At 39.9% G+C, this 27,337-nt stretch overlaps 1 protein-coding gene across 1 annotated transcript in view; it reads left to right on the plus strand.

The window, feature by feature from the left end:
* COL12A1 (collagen type XII alpha 1 chain) overlaps window positions 1-27,337 on the plus strand; it is a 132,418-nt gene that overhangs the window by 89,430 nt on the left and 15,651 nt on the right. Inside the window, 15 exon segments of the mRNA XM_026654613.2 lie at window positions 1,929-2,052; window positions 2,242-2,385; window positions 5,216-5,380; window positions 6,296-6,334; window positions 6,442-6,580; window positions 9,127-9,269; window positions 9,681-9,790; window positions 16,585-16,734; window positions 17,951-18,028; window positions 18,717-18,803; window positions 21,963-22,016; window positions 22,651-22,746; window positions 24,287-24,340; window positions 25,552-25,605; window positions 26,611-26,664. Of these exon segments, the coding sequence (XP_026510398.1) occupies window positions 1,929-2,052; window positions 2,242-2,385; window positions 5,216-5,380; window positions 6,296-6,334; window positions 6,442-6,580; window positions 9,127-9,269; window positions 9,681-9,790; window positions 16,585-16,734; window positions 17,951-18,028; window positions 18,717-18,803; window positions 21,963-22,016; window positions 22,651-22,746; window positions 24,287-24,340; window positions 25,552-25,605; window positions 26,611-26,664 (1,491 nt within the window).

A 27,337-nucleotide genomic window follows, 5' to 3' on the forward strand; every position in this document is an offset into this window, starting at 1 on the left:
CTAGAAGAAAGGATAGTAGCAAAATACGGACCCTGGACTTCAGAAAAGCAGACTTTGACTCCCTTCGGGAACTGATGGGCAGGATCCCCGGGGAAGCTAATATGAGGGGGCAAGGAGTCCAGGAGAGCTGGCTATATTTTAAAGAAATCTTATTGAGGGCGCAGGAACAAACCATCCCGATGTGCAGAAAGAATAGCAAATATGGCAGGCGACCAGCTTGACTTAACAGTGAAATCTTCAGTGAGTTTAAACTCAAAAAGGAAGCTTACAAGAAGTGGAAATTTGGACAGATGACTAGGGAGGAGTATAAAAATACACCTCTACCCCAATATAACGTGACCCGACATAACACAAATTCGGCTATAACGTGGTAAAGCATGCTTAAAAAGTATGGATTGGATGAATGCACTATATGATAGATAGAAAGCTGGCTAGATTGTTGGACTCAACGGGTAGTGATCAATGGCTTGATGTCTAGTTGGCAGCCGGTATCAAGCGGATTGCCCCAGGGGTCAGTTCTGGGGCCAGTTTTGTTCAACATCTTTATTAATGATCTGGATGATGGGATTCATTGCACCCTCAGCAAGTTCGCAGATGACACTAAGCTGGGTGGAGAGGTAGATACACTGGAGGGTAGGGTCCAGAGTGACCTAGACAAATTGGAGGATTGGGCCAAAAGAAAACTGATTAGGTTCAACAAGGACAAGTGCAGAGTCCTGCACTTAGGAAGGAAGAATCCCATGCACCGCTATAGGCTGGGGACCGACTGGCTAAGCAGCAGTTCTGCAGAAAAGGACCTAGGCATTACAGTGGATGAGAAGATGGATATGAGTCAGCAGTGTGCTCTCGTTGCCAAGAAGGCCAACGGCATATTGGGCTGTATTAGTAGGAGCATTGCCAGCAGATCGAGGAAAGTGATTATTCCCCTCTATTCGACTCTGGTGAGGCCACACCTGGAGTATTGCGTCCAGTTTCGGTCCCCGCACTACAGAAGAGATGTGGACAAATTGAAGAGAGTCCAGCGGAGGACAACGAAAATAATTAGAGGCTGGGGCACATGACTTATAAGGAGAGGCTGAGGGAACTGGGCTTATTTAATCTGCAGAAGAGAAGAGTGAGGGGGGATTTGATAGTAGCCTTCAACTACCTGAAGGGCGGGTTCCAGAGAGGATGGAGCTAGGCTGTTCTCAGTGGTGGCAGCTGACAGAATAAGGAGCAGTGGTCTCAAGTTGCAGTGTGGGAGGTCTAGGTTGGATATTAGGAAACACTATTTCATTAGCAGGGTGGTGAAGCATTGGAATGGGTTACCTAGGGAGGCGGTGGAATCTCCATCCTTAGTGGCTTTTAAGGCCTGGCTTGACAAAGCCCTGGCTAGGATGATTTAGTTGGTGTTGGTCCTGCTTTGAGCAGGGTGTTGCACTAGATGACCTCCTGAGATCTCTTCCAACCCTAATATTCTATGACTACAAGGAAATGCAAAATGAAATATACATTATATACATAGGCAGAACATTCACTCTAGATTTACATGGATATATACAAATATACAAGATGAGTTAATGTTCCAGTTCAGGAAATGTATTATACTGTATGTATCAAATGACAGAAATTCTGGCACATTCCCTATTAATTGCTATGTCATGAGCTTCTTGCGTTTTTTTGTAATCTTTAACAGTTTTTATAAATGCTGTATCCCTAAGCTGAACTAGAAAATCAGCACTAAATATGGTGCCACCATAGTTCTAACAAGTATTTTCTCATTAACACATTAACTGATAACTTTACCATTGTTATATCTATATTTACATATAACTTCAGTCATGGGTTTCCTGTTTCAATGGTGACTGACAAGATAATTCACTTTAGTGGAGAGATCACCTGAAGCCACACAGGTCAAAGGCTGAACGCTGTGCTGCATTTCATTTCAGGTTTCCTTTGTGCAGTACAGCGACGATGCAAAGTCTGAGTTTAAACTGAATACATATGATGATAAGGCCCAGGCTCTAGGAGCACTTCAGAATATTCGGTACAAAGGAGGAAATACAAGAACAGGTGCGTCTGATGAATAACGATGTATTCCTTCCCAATAATCCGTTTTTTGAAAACCTGTTTGTTATCTTAATCCCCTGTAGTTTAAGGTCAGGCCTTTATGTTCTACTCTTACTAGTTTATTCGTTCTTCAAAGCAAATATTTTCAGTGGCAAATGTGGCATGAGTCCTCATTCTTTGTGTAATTTGCAGGCAAAGCCCTTACATTTATCAAAGAAAAAGTCTTGACTTGGGAGAGTGGCATGAGGAGAGGTGTGCCCAAGGTACTTGTTGTTGTCACAGATGGTCGGTCGCAGGATGAAGTTAAGAAAGCTGCAGCAATCATACAGCACTCTGGTAAGCAACCTGTAGAACGAAGTTGAGTCTGACATTCATTTTACGAAAGAGTTTAAGTCATGCAATTTAACATATGGGTATATAACAGCATCAGGTATTGTTGGTCCTTTATTCATCCTAAATAGGTAGTGGTTCCTGAGAGAGACATTCGAATTACAGTATATGATTTGGAATGGCTCAAACTATTTTAAGAATGTTAAGATTGACTGGACCTAATTCTGGCCTCCTCTCTCTCTGTGGACAGAGCAGGCTTAAATGGTTTGCTGGGAATTCCCCTTACATAGTTACAGAACTTGTCCTATATCACTCCTGGCCCTTATCCGGGGGGCGGGGGCATTATTAAGTGCACTTCAGTCCAATGATCCTGATCTGTTGGAATGGCCCTTTGAGTCCTTTTAATGCTGGCACAAGTTAGAGCAGCCCTTCATTTACTCTACCTTGAGCAGGGGTCTGACCAGGCCCCTGGCTCTCCCACTCCGGTTTTGAGGAAGAGGTGGCCATCTATGGTCCCTCCTTAGATGGACCAAGTGTAGTTTACTGTAGCTGAGGCTCTAGTTCTCCAATTCTGCATTTTTAGTTCATATTTTGATATACAGTATAAGCAGCCTGGTGATTAATTTCCTATATAAGCATTTGTTGTGCTTCCTTACCTTAGCTCTGTTTCTTTGTGTCTGTTGATTAAGCCTCAGATTGCTTTGTTACCTTGGAATTCTGTATTTGTCCTCCTTGGGTTTCATATTAGCTATTAAAAATTGTTAAATTGGCCAAATTCAGCCCTAGTATAAGCAAGCATGCTAAAATCATAGTTACGGGGCTGATTGTAGCCCTCAACTTGTGTTTATATCGTACCTGTTTTGATTGCTAATACTTACTGAAAACAAGAACAACAACAAACAACCAAAGGCTTAAGAAAGCTTAAAGTGCATAATAAAGGCAGTTATATCATATTTGTTGAGCAATACATGTGACTGCTGCCTTCAGTGTTTGGGTTGAAGCCAGCATTTGAAATGGTACTTCTTGGGAGAATCACTTTTGCATTCTGAACTGTTTGGTTGAAAGTCCCTTTCCTTCTGCCTCACCTTTCCCCCAGTCTTCAGGTGTATCAGGGAGGTGACAAAGGAAGTGGTAGAGGGGATTTATTGATAGGATGAAGTGGTGAGAGAAGGAGGAGGAGGAAATGGGAGAGAGATATAGGCAGAGACAAAATTATGCAAAGTCCAGAAGCTGAAGAAGATAAGCTAACATTAATGTGCAAGGCAAGAAGATGACATTGGAAGGATTTGAAGAGGAAAATGACGGTCTAAGACTCAGATGATGAAGATGACGTTAGCCAGGGTGATTTGGATGGACCGTGGGAATGAGATGGAAATCAAGAAGCACAGAAATTAGGAGACTTCAACAGTCAAGGCAGGAAGTAACCAAAGTATGGATAAGGATTTTAGACATAGGGACAGAAAGGAAGAGTCAGATTTTTGAGATGTTGTAGAACAGACAGGATTCGGTGGCAGCCTGTATGTTTTGTGAAAGAGTAAGGAGGCTATCATAGCAAGGTTGTGAGCTTGGATGATGGGGAAGATGATGATATTGTCCAATGGCAGCGAGTTTTGGAAAAGACATGAGAAGCTCATCATAAGCCTTGTTGAGTTTAATTAGGTGATCTGATCTCCAGAGTATATATCAGAAATATAGTCAGATGCAGGACTGATGGAACAGGAGAGGTCAGGGATAGAGAAGATTTGTGAACTGTTGGCATGGAGATGACAGTTGAAGCTTGGTGAGTGGATGAGTTGCCCAGGGATAAGCTATAAGAAAAACAGGAGAGGACCAAATAGCAGAGTCTTGAGGGTTGCCAAAAGTGTGGAAGAGGAGAGGAAGAAGAGAACTGGAAGGAGCAACCTGACAGGCAGGAGAGGAAGCCAGGATGAGAAAGTGATCAACAGTGTCTAAAGTGGAAGGTATTTTTTAATCATCCTTTTTATTGAAGAGCAGAGCGTAACTATTTTTGATTAGTTTGTCTTGGGAGTAACCCAGAACTGTTATGCTCTTCATTTCTCCTTAGATGCCTTCCCATAATGTTTTCAAGGATCCCTCTCATAAGATAATACCGTACATTAGAAAACAGTTCATTTGCTGTTTGGCTTCCAGGGGTTTATACAGTAGTTGTTTAATACCAGAAAATTCAGGGTTTCTATTCAGTGTCTTCATTGGCATGAGTTTCTTCACCCTCTTCTTGCAAAAGGAAATGTTCAGAATAGTATACTTTCCTCTTCTTGATTCAGGGAGATTGGCTGGGCACTTCTGATCTAAATTGTGTACTTAAGTATGTCTCTTCCTTGGGTGTTCAGTCATCTAACTCATAGATTCATCCCTTTCAGCCATTTATTTAGCAGCAAGAAGACCTCATAAAAAGACTCCTTCTGCCTATTTCAAACAGCTTTGTGCAGCTGAATGATTCCATAACAGCACTTCCCTTCCCTGCAGGACATGAGTCCTTTGCGCCAATTTTTTGCCGTCGGTTTAAAATATTGCTTGTTCTGTTTCATCAAGGTAATGGAGAAAGAGTTTCTCCATTTGATATCCCTTGGTCAAAAGTATATTGAATACTCTTCTCCACTGGATTTTACTTTATTCTGTATTTTATCCAGAAAGTGCAAAGGGACTGGGTTCAACCAAAAGTATATTCTACTTGCATTATTTGGTTCTTGTATTTTTTAACAGAGAATACAGTATCTTTACATGATTGGGATTTGATATTGAGTTACTGAGCCAATGATAATGTATAAGCATGTATATTCATTGCATTTTCATATAACAAACATTATTTTTGCAGGTTTCAGCGTCTTTGTTGTTGGTGTAGCTGATGTGGATTACCATGAGCTGTCAAAGATTGGCAGCAAACCCAGTGAACGTCATGTATTTATCGTTGATGACTTTGATGCCTTTGAAAAGATTGAGGAGAACCTCCTCACTTTTATTTGTGAGACAGCTACCTCAAGTAAGTAAGAAACAATGTTTCTCTCACAAGCTAGTAAATTTGACTGTACTGCTACAACTCTCATGTCAAGGCTTTCCCATTTACACCTTTTTGAAGAAACGTTAATATATATTTCCAGTGAGCAAGTGCATGTTTCTTATTTAAGTGGTTATTATATTTTTATCTTATCTCCCACCCTGAGATGATACTCTATTAAAAAGTGAATAAACAATAAGTGACAATTATTTTTCTTTGAAGAGCAAGTAGAATGGTAGCTAAAATGGACTTCTGGATGTGACAGATTTCCTCTTTACCACTGTTTTTTGGCTGCATTGGGGATGTAGCTAACCAGTGTCTAATATTACTTTTATAAAGATCTAAAATAAAATCCATCTGTTTACAAATCCGGAGTCCTTCTATGGCAAAAAAAAAAAAGGAAATATTTGTACATTTGTATCATCTGCAACTATGTGTTCACATATTGCCTCCTCCACATACGACTACGGAGCCGTATAAATCTGCAGTTTTTCCTTGTGAATCTGAGGAATAATATGCAGTCTGACTCATGCATAAAAGATCCATGGAAAGATTGTGTCATTGTGCCCATTTCTTTTTATGAATTGGGCTCTTAAAATAAAATATACTTGAAGCTCATCTGTTTGCTATTCCTTATATTCCAGCATGGTAGAAATAGTACATTAAGATGCCTCATAAATAAGGATTTGAACATTTCACCAACATAATTGGAAATCTACTGATTGATCTTGAGCAGAATAAAGCAAAGGATCACAAACAGATGATAATTATTGTAGTGGCAGATGTTGGCTGGTAATTAACAATAGTTCAAACTTACCGGAATAAAATCTTTTGAAAATATTTGTATGTTCATGATTCCATTTGAATTTTTTAAAATAACACAGTTTTCATCTGTTTCAGCTTGTCCTCTCATTTACTTGGAGGGATACACTTCACCTGGTAAGAATCATATACAAACATCCTAGTATAGGATAATTCTGAAGGTTTTTTTTTCATTTATCACAATTTCTCCAAATTGTGTTTCTCTCCCCTTCCCCCCCAAAAAGGTTTCAAGATGTTGGAATCATACAACTTAACAGAGAAGCATTTTGCCTCTGTACAAGGAGTATCATTGGAATCAGGATCCTTCCCTAGTCACGTGGCATACAGGCTCCATAGAAATGCTTTCATCAGTCAGCCTGCATCGTAAGTTATCTGTGTAACCTGTTTTCCTGGAACACTTTATATAGGGGGGAAAGTGGGGAAAGATAATAGAATTTATAGGTAATGGTATTAATACCTGCTGGAGGATGAGTTTTATTTTGTTTTTGTTTTTACTGAAGTCCAAGAAATACACTCCAAAGAATGTGCAACCATTGCTCTGATTAAACGTTATTCAGTTCCTTCATTAGTGGTCCTTATATTGGTAGTTCCAGCTTCATGATTATTATTATTATTTGCATTACTGTAGTTCCTAGGAGTCCCAGTCATGGACCAGGACCCCATTCTGCTAGGCATTGTATGAACACAGAACAAAAAGACAGTCCCTGTTCTTTTCTCAAGAGGATGCCTCATATAACCAGGCCTACTTTAGTTAATTAATTTAATTCACATTACAGGCCCTATGCAATAATAAAAAAAAGCCCTCTGTGGCTACTTGTGCAAAGAAACCACTTAGCCAGGGAGACTGTTTTTGATTCTGAAGGATAAGTGCCATTTGTTTAGAAGTTGTAACAGGCAACACATTTCTGCCTATGGTCACAATTCCCCAGGTGTGTGACACCACCCAGCCCAGTCACCATATTGGACAAACGGAGAATTTTTCAAGGAGCTATGGCCTGAAGCAAGTCTTCCCTAGCTGACCACTCTGTTCTAGAGCTCAGCTAGGGAGATACTGAGAGGGGTAATGTGGGACCCTCACAAAAAACAGAGCTAGCTAGAATAAGAGGAGTCCAGTCATGGAGGAGAAACCCCTTTCCCCTCCCAACCACGAAGGGAGGATCCAGAAGTTTCTTCTCTCCCCACTCAGGTAAAGTTTAGAATTTAGCGTTGCTCTGCCAGAGGGCACGTCTAGAGCCAGTCCACCCTTCCCCCTCCCCATTTTTTATATCATGTAACTCTAGTTGTCCAGTTATGGGAACTTTCGACAACTGTGCAACCCTACCAGAATGGATAGAAGGGGGCAGACCAAACATAGGAGAATTGCCAAATATAAGGAATAAATTTAAGCAGGCTCTTTCCCCTTCCCTTTGCCAGCTTGCTCAACTCTCAATGTGCCAAGGTGGAGTATTTGGGGACTTTTTTTTTGTCTTCTTCGGTCAGCCAGTCTTTCCCTTTGATAGCTTGACCTGGGAAAGAGCAAAATTCTATGGCTTTCTGGATATTGCAGGACTCATAAAGTGCAGATAGTTTGCATTCAGTAGAACCTTATAGCTTGCTTTACCATTTTATTAAGTCAAAGCCTGCACCTAAGTGGGACCTGAGTAAGATGTTTTCTGTGTATTCAAATTAGGAAAAATATTGAAGAGTTGGCTGGCTGACTGTAGGTAGAGAGAGAAAGAGAGAGAGTGCAAGCAAAAATAGCCTTTGTGGGATCTTCTTGATACATATATATTATATAAAGCCAGAAAATTAAATTCAATTTAAACAGTAGTGTTCAGGAAATCAATGCTCCCTAGGAATCCTAATGGCACAGTTGCATTAATATCTGAGTTATCTCTTGATATTGAATTATACATAGATTTGTCATATTCACTTGCTTATCTTGCCCCTTATGTCAGCCACCTTTTATTGAAGCAGCGATATGGTTACTGTAGTAGCATGATACTAAATGTAAGGGGTTGTCAGTTTTGTCCAAAATATATAAAAGCTTCACTACCAGTTTTTGAGGTTTCTCTGTTTTAGCTCACGGGACCATATGGCCTTCTCAGCCAATAGCAGAGTTTCAGCAGTAATGGTGTCAGCCATGTTGTTGGCTAAATTGAAACAAAATTTGCTCCTCCTTCTCAGTTTCCCTCACATCTACCCTGCTGCTTTCTTTTCACTTCAGACATTGCTCAGCCAGGCAATGCTCAGCCAGGCCTGCTCAGCCAGGCCTCCGGGTTCCCTTTAACATACTTTCATTTACTTGTGGTTTTCTGTCATTTGGTGTCCAACAGGGTCCATGACACAAGCCTAAAAATCCACAGATGACAACTAAGGAAGCATGCCCCAAAATGCTGCACGACATCTGTGGAATAAATTTAATGTCTCCTTCTCCCATTGCACCCTCTGCATGTGAGCCAGCCACAGTTGAGTTCCTTGTGCTCCCAGTGCCTGACTACTCAAAATGGGATGTGCAGGGCAAGAACTAGGTTATGGTCCATCTTCTTCCTGTATGGATCACCAGCTGAGTTTATATAGGAGCAACCCACTCCACATCCTGTAAATGTAACAGAGGTCAAGCACCAAAACCTTGGCTGAGTCAACTAGAATGCCTTTAGAATGCCTATTCTTGCTGGTCTTGCATCAATTTCTCCCCACCTCCACTCTAATGCAGGCTGGGAGTTAAAGTCTCAACATAGCCCATAATGTGGTTTCTCTTTGCTTAATTCTTTGCTATTTGATTAAAGAGTTAACAGGCTGAGCTTTGCTAAACGATGTAATTTTCCCATTTTGATTATGTCCTCTCTTTTAAAAAAAGTGAAAACGATGAAGATCTTTCCTTTTTCTATGCGTGTTTGATGCAAAATATCTTCATGTTCTCTGAACAGGGAGCTTCATCCAGATGGATTGCCACGTGCTTACACAATCATACTGCTGTTTCGCCTTCTTTCGGAAACCCCCAATGAGCCATTTGCAATTTGGCAAATTACAGATAGGGATTTCAAACCACAAGTCGGAGTAATCCTTGATCGTAAGGACAATTTTACTAATTGCATAGAGAATTTGTAGATAGAAATTTACAGTTGTTTTGCATTCTTTCTAGAATTGTTTCAAAACCAAAATATTCCTACATGGTAAAAAGGTATATTATTTTGTGATCTAAATGTTTTTTTAATATTGTATTTCAATTAATTATTCAAAAATCTGTATAAGCACTATGTTTCTTTATCATTATTAAATCTAAGACCAGTGGAATGCTCACTTTCACTAATCTGGGTCTTTAAAACTGTCCCAGTAATAGCTGTGTATACAATTAAAAATGTACTCGGTAGAACTGTACAGTGTATATGTATGTATTGTTAGTGTGATGGTGTTCTCTTCTTTGAATAACATCAGCACTGTGACCCAAATGACATTTATTTATTGTATCTTCTTGTTGCAGCTTCCACCAAATTATTGTCATTCTTTAACAAGGATACAAGAGGAGAAGTTCAGACAGTAACTTTTGATGATAATGCAGTAAAGAAAATCTTTTATGGAAGCTTCCATAAGGTAAAGGATTAAAATTATGTGCATATTATCTTGCAAAGTGCTTCTCTGTTAAACAAACAAGCAAACAAAAACAGCTGTCATATTTAGACACAGGGCTGGCTCCAGGTTTTCTGCCGCCCCAAGCGGTGGGGGAAAAAACAAAAGCCGATCGGCGGCACTTCGGCGGCAGCTCAATCGCGCCGCTCCATTCTTCGGCGGCACTTCGGCGGCAGGTCCTTCACTCCCTCTCTTCCTCTTCAGCGGCACTTCGGCAGCAGCTCAAAGAGGAAGAGAGGGACTGAGGGACCCGCTGCTGAATTCCCACCGAAGACCCAGACGTGCCGCCCCAATAGCGGACGGAGTGCCACCCCTTTGTATTGGCCGCCCCAAGCACCTGCTTCCTTAGCTGGTGCCTGGAGCCGGCCCTGTACAGACACATACATTTACATAGTGGTTTACAAATCATAGTGAGACAAGATGCCTGAAGTAATACTTTTCAAGCTCCTATTGATGTCAGTGAAAATGACATGGGGTCCAGTGTTAGAAAGGATTTGCCAAAGGTGTGGAGGGAGGGCTGTATGTGGACAAGAGGCGGGAGACTCTTCCAAGTATATGAGACAGCAAGAAAATTATGAAGCAGAAAATAGGGAAAAGAATCCATAGAGAGAAACAATTGGGAGGAGCCTAGGGAAAGACAGAGAAAAGAAGAAGAAATAGGAGCAAAGATATGTGTGGGTGTGAGAATATGCAGTCAATTGTGAGGCATCAGTAGTTTAAAAGATAAATAGCTATTTGAATTGAAGTCATGTGCTTAACAAGCATAATACATGTAATGCCCAGTAATTATACTAAGTGCATGGCTTCTGAAATATTGAGTCTAAAATATTTAATATGAATTTTAGCCAAGGTGTACAATACTTAACTAATCACGTAAATTACTGTATCTGGAGAAAGCACATATTGGTTGATAAAGTATGATTGCAAGTATGTTTTTCTTGAGCTGGAACTCTTACTCACTTCTCTGAAAGCTAGCACCAGAATGTCTTCTGTCTGTATCATCACCTTCAGCTTCCAGCCTGTGCATAGCATTTTTGATCAAATGTTTGCCAGTTACAGCTGTGCCTTGAGCCAGGCAGGATCAAAACTGACTTAATTTCTCAAGATTAATAACTGTGTTGGGAGAACGTCAGCTCTCAGTTACCCATAGGCTCATCTAGATCAACGAGATACGTGTATTTGTTGGTTGAGCAGAGCACAGAGGGTCAGGAGACCTGGATTCTGTTCTTCTGTTGGCAGCTGGCTTAGTCTGGGACCTTGATCCATTCCTTTAACTTCTCACTATCTCAGAGTACCCGTCTGTAAAACGGGAACAACACCAACTTTTGTAAGTCTCTCTGAAATCACAAATACAATGACTACATAGATGCTAAGGTTTTATTTTTTTATGTAGTGTCTGTGCAGGATGCGTACACAGCGAATGCCTCTGCTGCTTGTTTGCTAGGAATGGGGTTGGCACCTGAATCTGCAGTGGCTGAATAGAAAAAGGATATAGGGGAACATTGGATTAAAAGAGATAATTAATGTAAATGCCATTTTTAGACTGAAACTCAGTGTTTCAGAATTGTCTAAAGCATAAATAACTAGTGAGATGTTTGACTATTACCCCAGTGTCACACAGCTGTAGTAATTTTATGCACAGATTATGCATATCCATTTTTGTCTACTTAATTCTGAAAATTTGATCTGAATAGGCTTGTCTGCCTGTAACCAAAGAGCAGATAAAAGAGTCTGGCCCAGACCATATGAATACATAGGCCTAAAAAAAATCTCTCTGCTTTTTTAAGCAGTTAAATGTAAGCTATGAAAGTGAGTTAGAATAACAACATTTTCAGTCAGCTGAAATATATGTCCTCTTTGCTTTTCTTTATCTCCCTTTTCCTTAGCTTTCTTCTGGCTACTGCATATAGTTGCAACAGATCCCTTTATTGATACTAAAATCAGGTTGCTACTATTGCCGGCTGATCCAGATCATATTGCGATCCTATCCTACTCCCAGGGACCTCAGCGAAAGCGGGCTAGGGTTTTTAACTTCTCTGTAGTAACTGTTTTTTTTTGTGCCAGCATTCTAGTATGTTGAACCATGATCTTCACACCTAATTAAAACACAAGTGAATAAAAGTCACTCACTGCTAGCTTTTTATAGTTTAACAAGCACAGGATACTGCCAAAAACATCATCTTGGGTACATTTCTTTTCTGTTGTAATGAACTTTTCTTTCTCCACTTTAAGAAATGTTTATCTCAGGGACTTTGGGAAAGATGTCAGTAAGTGGGTTGGATCACAGCTGCATAGCCCCTAAATCTAGGGTGGTCTCTGTTTTATGCTTGGCTTCTGGCCCTTTGTCTTTCTTTCTATAACAGTTCAGTAAGATACTTGAATTTTAAGTAGTTTTGTCCATATACAGAAATGGAGTAATACTGTCAATAAAATGTAGAATAAATATTTTTGTTGGCATGAAAGTTATATTCATATTTATAACAAAAAAGCAGTTATAAAATGCAGAATAGCACTTAACATGTCTTATTCCAGATGTCAGTCTCAGGGTTCAAACTTCTGTCCTAGAGGACTACAAAATACCTGAGTCATTTTTCTAAAGCTCTGAGCGCTATGCTACCAACTTTCTTTTGAGGTGTCCATCATTACATACATTAGCAGCTGGTGTCATGTTGTTCTTAGCATCTTACTATGAATACAGCAGAGGTGACAAAGTTCTCTGATACTGCTCGTAATAAAGATCAGCTTATAAATCAGAGCTAATGGGAACAAAAAGATAGGGAGTTAGTTGTGTGCATTAACTACATTCAGTAAGGCAAAATAAGAATGTAGCATTTGATGTTATTTCTGTCATTAAATAAATGCAGATACCTACCTGATCACCACTAATTGAGGAGCAGCAGCCATTTGCAAAGTATTTAAGAAAATCCAGATCCATAAACTGACTACTAGACTATTCCTTATTCTTTAGGGGCAATTGAAATATGTATCCATTCTTTGATGTGGCGGAATGATTCCTTGTACCCTATTCCCAGAACTGAATCAGTAGATCAGAGATTATTTACACCAGTGTATATCTGGAGTAATTTTGACTTCATTGGAGGTATTCTGGATTTCACACCAATGCAGCCTGACTGCTGTATGTGAATCAGACTCTTGATGATGGCATGAAGGGACTCCCCTGCTCATGCATCAGGTATCACTTAAAGCCCAACATGCATATGCAGGGATGAATTCTATGTCAGACATGTTGATTATCAGTACAGTGTAATTCCAGCTGTCTGAATGCCCTGTATCTGGAAATCCAACTAGCATAGGACTACATGGTGGACACAAATCGACAGTGTGTCCACCATGTAGTCCTATGCTAGTTGAAATAACATCCGTTTATCTGAACACCCAATTATCTGAAAGTTTGGGATGTTCCCTATGCCATTGGGATAAACAGGAGTATATTGTAATAACGAATATCTGTAGTTTCAGCTACTTGAAAGTCTTGGGTTTGGGGGTGGGGACAGTTTCTAACACATTTTAAAATGTACTTTAGAATTTTTTTCCCATCCAGTGTGAAAAAGATGACACATCTTTAAAACATGACCAAATGTATTCCAGAATATCAAACATTTTTGTGGTTTTCATTTGATGACTTACAGATTCATTCAGTGAAAAGCAGTTAACCTACAGCCAGCGGTGCAGGGGAAATTCACTTTGGCATATTTGTAGGCTTTGTGTAGCATAGCTATGGTGAAGGCTGTTGAATCTGGCAAGTCCCTTAGGAAAAATATTGGCTCCTAGATACAGCAATTAAAATGACATCTAACCCTCTTGGAGAGACAGATATCTTTTATTGTTCTTTCTTTTTACTATGCTAGATTGTCTTTTAGATTACAGTCTTCCAGAAGTTGACCGCAGAGAACTTCGTAATGCACTTATGCCTTTATTTCTTATGATGTGGAGTTTTTTAATGGGACAGTAGTTTACATAGTCTGTTGATATGGCTCAGTTAGTTGTAGCTAACAAAGATTGTCAATTTTCTTTTACTGTGGTCCATGCGGACACACACTACTGCAAAGAATATATTTTTTTGTAACTCTTCAGTGCCAGAAATGGCAACTGAACTTAGTCAGAAATGATGTTGTACATTAGTTGGTTAGAAATTGGAAGGAACGTTTCTCTTAAAGTGAGGGATGTTAAAAAGAATTCAAACCAATGAATTCACATATGTTATATTTACGATCAACTTTAGGTAAATGTGCAAACATTTTAATTACAGATGTGGTTTGATCTGTGAAATTCAAGCCTGGGTTCAGATTCAGATTTAAACTAGTGATGACCTGGAGAGGATCTCAAGTGTCTGTGGGAGACCCTTATTAAATTTTCACTATAAAACTGAAAGGAACCTTAGGGTGTTTTTCCTACTTTTGATGGAGTTTAAGTAGCACATTTCCAAAGTTAGTTGGCATTCATATCCATTGTTCTGGTTTAGACCCATCTCTTATAATCCATGTTTGTAAACAGGTAGTACAGTGTAACTCTTAACTGCTATGCAGATAGGCTTTGGGTGTAGGTGAAAAATATGTGCACACTTTACATATATTTTAGTTCAAGTAAAACATATCTATAGCATGGTTAAATTTAATATAAAATTGTTTGGTAAAAGCTGCTATGACAGTTTAATCGTGTGTCCGATACTAAATCAGAATGAATTTAGGGTCTTGTCATAATGCCTGAAATTTCTTGTTATGGGAGGTTTCATCACCATCCAGGTCTTTATGCCCAGTTATCTGGACATAACACATTGTGGGCATGCTGGATTACACTCTTATTCTTGTTTTGCACAAGTTCTTAATTTGATTAACACACAAAATTGGGAAAATTAACAAAAAGCTCATAGTACATGTAGTTTTAGATCATGAAACTCAGGGCCGGCTCCAGGCACCAGCTTAACAAGCAGGTGCTTGGGGCGGCCAAGGGAGAGGGGCGGCACCTGCGGCAATTCGGGGGCGGCAGGTCCCTCACTCCCTCTAGGAGCGAAGGACCTGCCGCTGAACTGCCGCCGCCGATCGCGGCTTTTTTTTTTCCCAATTCCAGCCGCCGATCGCGATCGCGGCTTTTTTTTTATTTTTTGCTTGGGGCAGCAGAAATGCTGGAGCCGGCCCTGATGAAACTAACTGAATTTTTAAAAAATTATAGCAGTTTGTAAAGTCTTAATTCTAATTATATACAGTAATATGTAATGTTTGGAAGGTTTTAGATAAGCTAAGCTAATGTCCTGGAGACAACTCCACATGGAAAATAGTTAGCATGAAAAAAATCTAATTCTCAGGAGATTGGTCAGTCACTTGTTGACTCAAGACATTTAAAAGTTTCTGTTTTTTTCAACTTTATGCCAAACTTTTTAAAGTAATCACCAAATACTGATATGTTATTTGTAGAGTATGTGATGTGATAAACAGAAATTCTGAGCATAAATAGATATACTTCAAGAATTGTCTGCTCCTGTTCTTAGCACTCCTAAATGGTAACATTTAATAGGCAGAGGTATGTAGGACCTGTGAAACCTTTCTGTTGCCCTGGGTCATGAATAAAATTATTGACCTCTGGCCAGAATTGGCCAAATTCTGTAAATAGGCAAAACTTCAGATATAAATAAGGCAGCAGTGGACACATTATCCTGTGATCAGAGAGCCTTCCGGTTGGTTACAGAAAAATTCAAGAGAAAATCAAGTTGAAATAAAAAAGAAATGTGTTTCTGATAGCTCATCTGTGTCCCTTTTCTTTCTATCACTTGTTTCCTGGATGTTGTGTCCCCTTTACTGTTGTCCCAGGGCTTGACCCAACTGGTCCATAGGTAAATATAGTCACGGAGTGGAACCAAGCTGTAAAGCACTGAATATTTTGGAGGCGGGTCATCCTTTATTTTATCCATGCATAATCTGGTACTTAACCATGTACAGTCCCAACAGGACAAATCAATATGTTTACAGTGTGTTTTACATATCTTTCTTCTTCCCCCTTTAATTATCCCTGATTTCCTTAACAGACTTCATTCTCCTTTCTCAGTAGCCTTGTTTCCTTTGCTCATGTCTTTCATTTCTTTTGGCCAGTCTTCTTTCCACTACTTTTCATTTATCCTTTTCTCTTTTTTCCAGTTTTCTTTTCTTGGTGGATTTGGTATGTTTGCTTTATTTTTTGTTCCCCCCTCTGCCAGTTCTTTCTTCTCCCTTCTGGGTCATCATGTAACGACACTCCTGGCTGACTCATCTGTGGGACTTGAACCCCAGATATCTGGATCTAAAACAATCTACTGTCTCAATTATCAGATCAAGTCTATTAGTTACACGTCAGTATCAGACTCATAAACCTCTTGTGTGGTCCCAGCTCTTAACGCAAGAGAAGTTACATTCACTTCTTTCAGTTCTGTTCTTCGTTAGCTTCTTTCTTTCTGTCTTAGAGCATTTTTTATTCAAGCCTTTAAAACTCATGTAAATTGCTCATGGTAGTTCTATGGTTTAAATTATACTATTCTTTTACTTCTTGATTTTACTTGTGTATTCATTTTGCCAAATTTTCAACTTGTTTTAAAGCAGCCATTAGGTGCTATACTTTCCTGAAATTAGCACTTTCCCCCTTTAGAAACTAGGTTCTTTGAAAGGGAACGAAAATAATATAAAAACACATAAAAAGGTAAACACTATTAAAGGTCAAGTACATTCACATGTTTTTAGTTACATTGCTATTTTTATACCCTTTTTTGTTAGGTTCATATTGTTGTAACCTCAACAAGTGTTAAGATTTACATTGATTGCAGTGAAGTAATGGAGAAACCAATTAAGGAGTCTGGAAACATCACAACTGATGGCTTTGAAATACTTGGAAAACTATTGAAAGGTGATCGGAAATCAGCAACGGTAAGCAATAAACTTGTATTTATTTCTTAACTCAAAACATCTTCACGATTTCTAGATAAACTTTGATTTTCTGAATAAAAGGACTTGAATGGACCAGTAAAAGACCAGTCGTAGCACCAAAGCTTGTACAAATCTTGTGATTTTTTTGTACTGCAAGAACTAAGTTACATGATTCAGAAATTTGATAATTGAGGACTCTGTTATAGCAGACAAAGTTCTGACAAGATCCAGTGGATGGAAGTTGAAACTAGATAAATTCAGACTAGAAATAAAATGCAAATTTTTAACAGTGAGGGTACTTAACCATTGGAACAACTTATCACTGGCAGTTTTAAAATCAGGATTGGTTGGTTTTTTCCCCTAAAATATATGCTCTAGTTCAAAGATGAATTAATTCTGGGAAGTCCTGTGGCTGCTGTTATACAGGAGGTCAGACTAGATAATCACAGTAGTCCCTTCTGGCTTTATAATCTATGCTGAACAACTGCTGCTGCTATGAAAGTTATGTCAATTGTCCTAATACAACGGGCTCACTCTATATTTAGTGGATGATCAATACTACTATTTGGGCTTCATAAGGGCCTTAATTCATCAGTCTAATCTTCATCTGCAGACCCTAATGGGTTTCTGGTGGGCACCTGAGTCTGCTTGTGGGGATTAGATTGCAGGATGAGGGCTCATGGGTGAAAGAGAAGAAACTGCTGTCATCCTGCAGCTCTATCTAATGGCCATCTTCTTCCTTTAGTCTTCCTTCCAAACTGTTCCCCACTGATGTCAGTTTCACACATGGATCTGGGTTAATGTACAACCCAGTGATTGCAGTCCGTAAAGTTAGTCCAGATGTTCTCAGGCCAGATTCCATGTTGACATGTACAGGCATTTAGCAGATGTAGAAATTGCATTCTTCATTAAGTGTTGTGAAATATTTGTGTATTCAGTTACCTTTTGCGCCAGAACAGGAGCAGGAGGTCAACAGAAGCATCAGTCCTTGGGGTAGTTCCTGGTATTAACGAAATGTGTTGTTGTTTTCAGCATTTTTTTTCTTTTATTCTTATCAAAAATAGCAGTGTAAAATTGAAGTATATTAACTATGTACAAAATGGAGCATCCTGTAGATGTTTCATTCTTAAATATATTCATATTAGGCTCTGCTTCTCTCTTGAAACATTTATAATTAATTCATCAAGGAATAAAAGAAATTTCCTTTGTTTTACAGTTTGATATCCAGAGTTTTGACATAGTATGTAATGCAGTTTGGACTAGCCGTGATAGATGCTGTGATCTTCCTTCAATGGTAAGTGTAAGTGAACCAGATCCTGTTCAGGACATAGTGTTCATAAAAGACTTGGCAACTTTAATATTAACCAGCTACTATGCCTCATACCTATGAGCCTATGTCAATCACAGTTGTCAAAGCTGGCAATGCACAGCTCTGTATTTAGAATAAGTTCAGATTCAGCTCAAGAATGATGGCACAAGTATCAGACAGAGTCAGAAATATATTCTAAATTGCAATAATATTTAACTTCCTTGCTATTATGTATGTCATGTCCACATTCATTTTTATTAAATTAGTTGTATGACTGAACTTGAAAAAACATCCCATTTATTTTTGTCTGTGTTAGCTGATTGTCCAATGCAATACTTTCTGTCTTGGTGAGGGAATAGAAGAGAATTTTGAATTAGAACATATGGAACACAATAAAGATTGTGCATCAATGTTTGTTCCTGTCCCTCCACTGTTGTAAATATTCCATTGCCTTAAGAAGATCCTAGAGGAAATAAACTAATAACAAATCTGAAAAACACAGTAGGAAATCTTGGAAATTACTATTTTTCTGTTGAACTCTGTTATACTTCAAAATAGAGTTTCTTCTTAGGTTATGGAGATTATTTTTGTTATTGCTGTGGGGGGAAAAAAACACCACCGGCTAATACCTTCCTTTAAAGAGAGTGTGTGATGATTGTGCTTGAATTTTCAGAGGGATGAAGCAAAATGCCCAGCTCTTCCAAATGCTTGTACGTGTACACAAGACAGCGTGGGACCCCCAGGACCTCCTGGACCTGCTGTAAGGAGCTATTAGTACAGAGCAATTGTCTGGTTTTCTAAACTTAGCGGGGGTGTTTCTCAAAATAAGGAAAGACAGTAATGGCAGAAATCAAAGAAGCATTTCCATAATGCTCTGTTAATGCACCTCAATCTGGACCTCACAGAACCTTGCATTTGATCTCCTGGTGTTCCTTTACTACATGGAAATGTCAGCTGTGCTCATGAGTGCCATACTATGTGGTGGTTTTTGTCAAATGTACAAACATCAACAAGGAAGAAAGTCGGGATCACCAGATCCATGTCACCATTTAAATCAGCCTGTTCTCCTTTTTTCTGAGTTTAAAACACAAGTCAGATTCTACAACTGTTATCTGTTCTGAGTAGTATGCTACTTCTCAAGTAGTCCCACTGAAGTCGATATGTTTACCTGTGGAGTAAGACACTACTCAACGAGGAGTGGTAAGGGAGAGAACCTGGTCCAACAAAAGGCAAATCTTCACTTTGCACTTACAAGTATCTATAGAGAATATATGGTGGCTCAGTTAGAGAGAGAGAAAATTTACCTTTGTGAGTTGGAGGGGAATGTCATAACACAGGAGCAATACAGTTGTCTTCAAGGCCTGGGCACTCACTTATTAGGTCATCTCTTAGCCATGTATTATGCGCAATAGGAGGTGAAGTAGATTCTTAGGCCCAGATTTGTAAAGGTATTTAGGCTTGGCTGTGTTCAGTGTTGCAGTGCCTAACAGATTTAGAAGCATGAGTCTCATTTTCAAAAGGGATTCAGGCATTTAAGAGCCAAAATCATATTGACAATCAATGGCATTTTGGCTCCTAAGTGCCTGAATCCCTTTTGAAAATGAGGCTTAGGCTCCTAATTCACTGCAATGCTGAGCACAGCAACACATAAAAACCTTTAAAAATCTGGGCATTAGTGCCATTTAATTTTACTCTGCATTGGCCTTTTCCTCACCGGCGGTGATGTAGAGGAGCTTTGTACCTGCTCTGCAGTGAGGATCCTTGGAGCCTCCCTTCAGGATGGGCCAATGCAAATGAGTAGCTGATGCAAGTGAGTTCACCACACTTCTTTCCCAAACAGCCTTCTTCCGATCCCTGAGTCATTCTCTCTGCAATGGGCCTGCAGAGATTACTGCAACCCTGTGGCCACACTTAGTCCCTCAGAACTTCTGAAGGAAGAGGGGAAATGCTGCCCCCCTTAAAATCAATGGGAGTTTTGCCACTGATTTAAATGGAGTCAGGATTTTATCCAAAGAGAGGGATTCTTTACTTTGTTGAGGAAAGAAGTTGGTTACCTCTTTGTGGATGGGGAGATCAATGAAAGGGCTGTGTGTGAAGGATTAATTTCAGGCCCATGGCCCTTTCTTCTCTCATTTTGAAGTTATCAGCCTAGAATGCTGTATTAGGAATTCTAAGATCCTCCCAGATGCTCATCAGTCAGCTAGAGAGAACCCATCCAATTGACTTCAAGGAGTTCAGTGCTCCCAGACTCCATCCCAGGGCTCAAGGGTGGCCTATTATAAGCATTACATGGCTGCGTTTAAGGAGAGGACTTGTAGCCTTTGTGTCTGCAGAGCTGGGATGGGCAGTACAGCTCCAGTCAGTTATGTCATTACTCTCAAAGAAGAATATAAGCAAAAGTTCACTATAACTAGAGGTACAGTTTGCACTGTGTAGTGCATTAAACAATACAGTCCCCCCTTCTCTATAAAATGGAGTTCTGCTATGTCTGAAATCACTCTGAGTAAGGTCCACTATGCAGTACGGTTGATTTCTTAACTAGTAAAAGCATGAGGTTGGATTATCACATTTACAAGTCAATGTGGGATTTGATCCAGGACTGTGGTAAATTCACATTGTGACTTTATTGAGCTCTAAATTCGATTATTGGAATTGTACCTGCTTTGTGTGAGTCAGCGACTGAGATAGGAGCTCCCTTCTTTATTTTTTTATTTACATTTTCTCCAAATAACTACGGTGGTGGTGTTATTTGAATTTCATTAAGAAACATGGATACCTGTCATAAGAACAGCCATATTGGGTCAGACCAAAGGTCCATCTAGCCCAGTATCCTATTTTCCGACAGTGGCCAATGCCAGGTGCCCCAGAGGGAATGAACAGAGCAGGTAATCATCAAGTGATCCATCTCCTATCACCCTATCCCAGCTTCTGGCAAACAGAGGCTAGGGACACCATCTCTACCCATCCTGGCTAATAGCCATTGATGGATTTATCCTCCATGAACTTATCTAGTTCTTTTTTGAATCCTGTCTCTCTGGCCTTAGAGAAATTTTGGCCCTTTCAAATAATCTTTCAGTGATCTTTGAGATTAGTTTTGAAAGTAAACCGTAGTCTCTCAAAAGGACCAAAGGTTGAAATAAGCTTCTTTTAAGATGCACTGTGCTCCACTGAGCAGAGCTGGCAGGAGCTGATTCCATAGTCACAGAGTTCAACCTGGTATCCTGAGTGGGATCCAAACCTCATGGCTGCCATGGAGTGATTGCTCCCCCTGACTCCGTGATTGCCCACTGAGTCTTCAGGGATGACGCCAGAGAGGCCCTGTGCATGCTCAGAACATTGAGCATTGCGTTGCAGAGAGCCTTGAAGGGACTGTATGGTCAAAACAGTAATCCCAGGTAACAAACAGCTTCAAATGGAGCTGTCAGTTGGGACAGGAGAATGGGCCATTCCACCTCTTTGAGGGCAATGAGGAAGGGCAACACAGAAACCCTCTCCTACACCCAACCTTCTTTGTCTCACGTTAGTTCTCCTCATTCCTTCAGAAGCTGGTCCTCAGGGGTTACTGCAGTTCCCGGTCTGTAGTATTTCTATGATCCCCACATGGAGACAGATGGGGCTCATAGTCCACAAAGTGCTGCTTGGAGAGCATAAATTCCCTGTTTCCTGAGCATCAACATGGGTCCTCTAGATCAGTGAGGCTGTTGCTGATTTGGGGCCTGATGCAGCTCTTGCTCCTGCATTAGTGCTTCTTTGAACACCAAGCATGTCAAGGTCTGTTCATATCAGAACTTTGTTCTTGCTTGAAACCTTGACTCAACTGGTCAGTTTTATCATGGGGATGGATAATTTGCACCTGTACAAGTTATCTTCTCCTTCCCCTACTGTGTATATTTATTTTCTTTTCAAATGTCTATTTTAGGGTGGTCCAGGCACTAAGGGGCCTAGAGGTGAAAGGGGTTTGACTGGACCTGCCGTAAGTATCTCTCGGAATGAATTTCTAAGTTTATATGCACACCACATGAAATTTTGGATGTTAAACTTCACAGTAAGCTAATATCTCCAAGTATCCAAGTTTAAGGGTTTTGTAAGTAGGGCTAAGTCTGGATGTTATTTATATAGAAGAATGTTGGGAAGCAGGATGTGTATCTGGTCTGTGTTTCCTAGGATCCTGTTGTCCTCTGCTTTTTGCATAGGGGAGCCAGATCATGGGTATCAGTGGTAGGAGCCATGGAAAGTTGGGAATGCCAACTCTGCCTCATGGTTCCCCTTCTCTGGGGAGGCACTAGGGGGTCAGAGGAGGCAGGGAGTCACTCTCTGGGGCACTCTCCTCTCCAGAAGTCGTGGATATGTATATCTCTATTCATGCTGCCAAATGCGTATAGTTTCTTGGCTTGATCCTGTGGTCCTTACTAGGGTAGCAGCATCAACCCTTCTGTGGATAATGGTGGAAGCACGGCTTGAATAAGGACTTGCAAGTTCAAATGTTATTCAAGTATCAACTAACCCCATGCTGCTGGCCTGTCCCACGTGCATGTCCATACAAATCCTCTAGATGCAACTCTAGGAAGAAACCATGGTCTAATATCTTTTTAATTTTGTGTTTTAAGGGGCCACCTGGTCTTCCTGGTGAGGCAGGTCCACCGGGTCCTCAGGGTCCATCAGGTCCACAAGGGATCAATGGACTTTCAATTCCAGGAGAACCAGTGAGTAACCATTCTGTATCTGTGAGTGAAACTGTGTGGAGACAGAGAACTGACCATCAAGTTTTGTCATTTCTTCTTGCCCTGCAGCTCAGAAGCTGGTTGCCTTTAAAATGTCACATTGTTTTACCCTGAGTGTTACATGTACTACAGTCTTGGGGATTATATATGAAGTGGCGTGTGGTGTGTTGCACTGGTTTGTTTTATTGCTTTTCTATACACTGTCTAGATCTTCAGTCTCTAAGACTCAAATTTTCAAAGTTGGATGTTGAGAAGTTAAGCACCTGAAGTCACAGCTAAGCTTTTTCACAGATTTATGCACATCTGCAGTGATTTATATATCTAGCTTCTTTCTTTAGGTAACTAAATCAGCAGTTAGAAGTGTAAAGCAGGTAATGGGTGCCTAAATTTAGGCATCCAAGTTTTAAAGCTTGGCCTTATGTTCTTTTGGTGCTTTGTTGGCGCTGTTCCTTTCTTGTATATAGCTATGCATGCTGACAGCACTATGTAAATTAGTAAGTGTCAACTTCTGATTTAATTTACATTAATGAACATCTAAAGTAACTCCATTAACATCAGTCAACTTTCCCTAGATTCACACTGGTCAGAGAGCAGAATATAGCCCTAAGAGACCACACAGCATCCTGACACTACTACTGCCAACTCTTGGTCACTTCAGTATGTAGCCAGAGAAGATCTTATTCTGTCTTAACTTGCTGTTTCCTATGAGAGTATATTAGGGATATCTGGAATGTTGTAACAATCTTTATGGCTAAGTGTTATTCCTGATTAGGAATAATTAGCAAAGTTGGCTTCTAACTGGAAAACACACTTTACATTCAATAGGCAATTCATCTTCTCTGTCTGATAGATTTATAAGTGGCCTAATTCAAAACAGAAAACCAAAAAGACACGATGGTAGAAATTAGATTCACATTACCTTTAGGAAAGGACCAAATGGAAGGTCAATATATGGTTTCCATGTATGCTTGAAGGAAAAACTTCATCAGGATGGCCTATGGATGCCAAACAGCATGGAAGGCTAAATGCATTCCTTGTGTTTGTGGAATGTGATAAATATTTTTATTTTGTCCCAGGCAATTTGAAAGATTTTGAAGTATGAAAACACCAAAGAAACATATTGCTTGGAACTTGTCATTGATGAAATTATTTTCAGTAACGAAACATTATAATGTCACCCTGAGGGCTTGTCTTCACTTCCAGAGTAAGTCGACCTAAGCTACACTACTCCAGCTATGTGAATAACGTAGCTGGAGTCCACGTAGCATAGGTCGACTTACCCCTGTGTCTTCACTGTGCTGCGCCGATGGGAGATGCTCTCCAGTTGACATCCCTTACTCTTCTCAGAGAGGTGGAGTACCGGAGTCGACCAGAGAACACTCTGCTGTCGATTTAGCGGGTCTTCACTAGACCCGCTAAATCAACCCCTGCTGTATCGATTGAAGCAGCATCAATCTTCCCCGTGAAGACCAGCCCTGAGTCATGTAATTGTATTCCTAATACCAATTTGTGATGATTATAGGGTCGCCAAGGAATGAAAGGTGATGCTGGAGAACCAGGGCTACCAGGCCGATCAGTAAGTTAATTTTTTATGTCATTGGCCTCTACAGCGATGCGTGGACACTTTTCGTACAACTCTCAGTGTTGTGAATAGAACTTTTTTGCTCCCTGTATATTGCATAGGATATGTGCTGGGTAACATTAGCAATCTGAATTATAGGGAATATGAAACCATTTAAAATGTGAATAAGATAAAATAAATAAATAGAGAAATCAATGTTAAATTCAGCTTGTTTGCAGTTGTACATATATGTAAGGGCAATGATTCCATGTTGAATATGGGATTAAGTTTAGAAGAGGAGAACAACTAAGAATGCATAGAATAATCAAACATCAAGAACACGTCTATTGTCTTTTTCAGGGATTTGTTTTCAGGGGGAGTTTTGGGACTATGACTTGTTTTGACAGCTGTGGACCATATGTATACTGTTGATATATGAGCCTCAATCTGCCCATGCGTTTACATAAATAGGAACCCTTTGTGTAAATTGAGGATAGTATACAGCCTATACTATTTGTATTATCTGAAACACTCACTCAGGCAGTAGAAAATGCCTGGAATGGATTAGAAGACATCTCTAATTCCTGTAATTGTGGGCCTGACCCTGCAAGGTGCTGAGGCCCTGGGAGGTCCTCAGTTCCCATTAAGCCCTCTGTAACTACCTTCAGCGTTCCTTCTTGACACAGAAGCTACAATACTAAGAAAGAAAGAAAGAATATAAAATGTGCAGGATGTGGAAGCAGCTCATTATAAAATAAGACAGGCGGAGACTAGTGGGAATGGATAAAGGGGGTAATAAAGAGAAGCTGCAACTCATGCCCTTCACAACCACCGAATTGATAGAAGATTGTCTTATAACCAGAGTTTAGTACCAAGTGTTTAATAACTAGTCAACATCAGTAAGCCATGTGAAGAGGCTTTAAAAAAGGATCTATATTCTGGTTATAGGATTGAAAATGTAAAGAACATTTTTTTAAGGGAAGTAAGAAAAAATGTGATAAATAATAAAGTTCATTGCATTGTTAAAATACAGCTGGTCTCTGCCAAGGGGTTATTGTACTTTTTTATATATGTTGCCAAAAAGCCATGTCAGAATAATCTGGAAGTTAAAACGTGTGTGTATGTATGTATGCATCTATATAAATATATATATATATAGGAGTGTTTAGTACAGCACAAGTACGTGTTCTGTCTTGTGTGAATGTCTCATTATTTTTTTCCCATAGGGAACCCCAGGTTTGTCTGGCCCACCTGGCCCAGTGGGACCACCAGGTGACAGGGTAAGGTCTCTTCAGTCTACAGTGTTATGGCACAAGCCATGTTCCATTCTGTAGCACATGAAACTCCAGCACCGCTTTCTGTTTTTCAGCTTCTTCCTTTTTTAGAAACAAGTCCTCTGCCCAGAGTCCAGCGAGACTCAGGAAAGATGCTTGGTGGGGACCAGGAAGATTGTGGGGAGGAAATCTTCACCCATGGGCCATAAAACAGCCACAGAACTTTTGCAGAGGCTACTCAAATTCACTGACTGGATTGGGCTCTATGACTCCTATGCAGAGAGAATGAGAGATCCACTGAGCAGGGCTCCTCTGACCTGCTAATATCCTAGTCCCCTCCCACATTCTGTCTACTGTTGTTAGGGAGCCCCATGGAATGGCATGTCCACAACATGGGGGATGTGCATGTACAGAATCTACTGTTAAGGCAGGATTTGTCCCTTTATCCTTGACCTCTGATCACTGGGAGTTAACAGCCAGTTAGAGAACTGCTGTGTTAGGCTGTTTAGATGGGACTTCTCAAGACCATTCAGAAGCTGCTTCCTTTATCATTTTAGAAGCTTATTCTCTGCATTGCTTAATCCTCTCCATGAGCAGGGGCTTTGCTTTATCAAAGTGGGGCAATAAGGAGGAATCTTTGACCTAATGGGCCCCTTTCTTCTTTATGATTGAGCTCATCAGTCACTTTGGGCGGAGCCTCCAATTCCACCTTTGGGAAGGAGGCAGCAGATTTCTAATCATTATATGGCTGTGTTTGAGAGACAGACACTCCACCCTCAGTGAGTCAGCAGCCTGAGGCTCTCTTAATTTGGGTAAAACTGTGCCAATGAGATATTTAACTGGCAATAGCAATGGTGCATATTTTGACACATTAAATTATACATACATATTAGCATTAATTATGAATAGCACCATTATACATAGCTTTAAGGGCCACTAGTTTTAAATGAAGATTGCTGCAGCCTTAGGCCTGTCCTTATTAATCTGTAAATATTTTCATTTTTGGAATAGGGTTTCACAGGAAAAGATGGTGCCACAGGACCCAGAGGCCCACCTGGATCAGCGGTAAATATTAGACCTCAGCATAGAATGAACCAAGAGATATAACCCAAAAAGGAGAGAATTCCACTGTGCTGGTTTTGAACTCCATCAAATGAATCCTTTATCATATTTGAAAAAACATATCAAATGAACATTATGATGTTGAAAACTATTGGAAAGGGAAGAAGTTGTTTAAAACTTGCAAACTCTTAATTTAAAAAATGATACACAGAACTACTAGGGCTTGATTCTGTTTTCATAGTGGTGTTACTCAATTGACTTGCATGAACTTTACTTATTCCTTAATTACTGTTGGATTAGAAAACAATATAGAGAAACTGGATCAGGTAATTATAGACCCAATAATTATGAAAAATTATCACATCAGGACAAGTAGAAGAATATTTGAGTAATCATGACTAATTAAAAATGTTGAACTTTATAGCACATATTGGTGGCTGTATTGGACAATGTGCTGGTCTTTCATTTATTCAAATCTATCTAAAAATCACTGAAGTGAATGTTGTGGACTCATGGTCATGACTTCTGCACAAATCACAGAACTACAATAGGGCCAAATCATGTAATCTTTTTTCAGGAAACCCTGAATAAAAACAAAACCTAAGGCACCTGGGTGCTTTTGAAAATACCACTAGGTGCCTATCTGCATCTTTAAGCACCTAAATGCCATTGCAAT

This window comes from Terrapene carolina, unplaced genomic scaffold (assembly GCF_002925995.2).
Source record: "Terrapene carolina triunguis isolate 2854851 unplaced genomic scaffold, T_m_triunguis-2.0 Scaffold42, whole genome shotgun sequence".
Lineage (NCBI taxonomy): Eukaryota > Metazoa > Chordata > Testudines > Emydidae > Terrapene > Terrapene triunguis.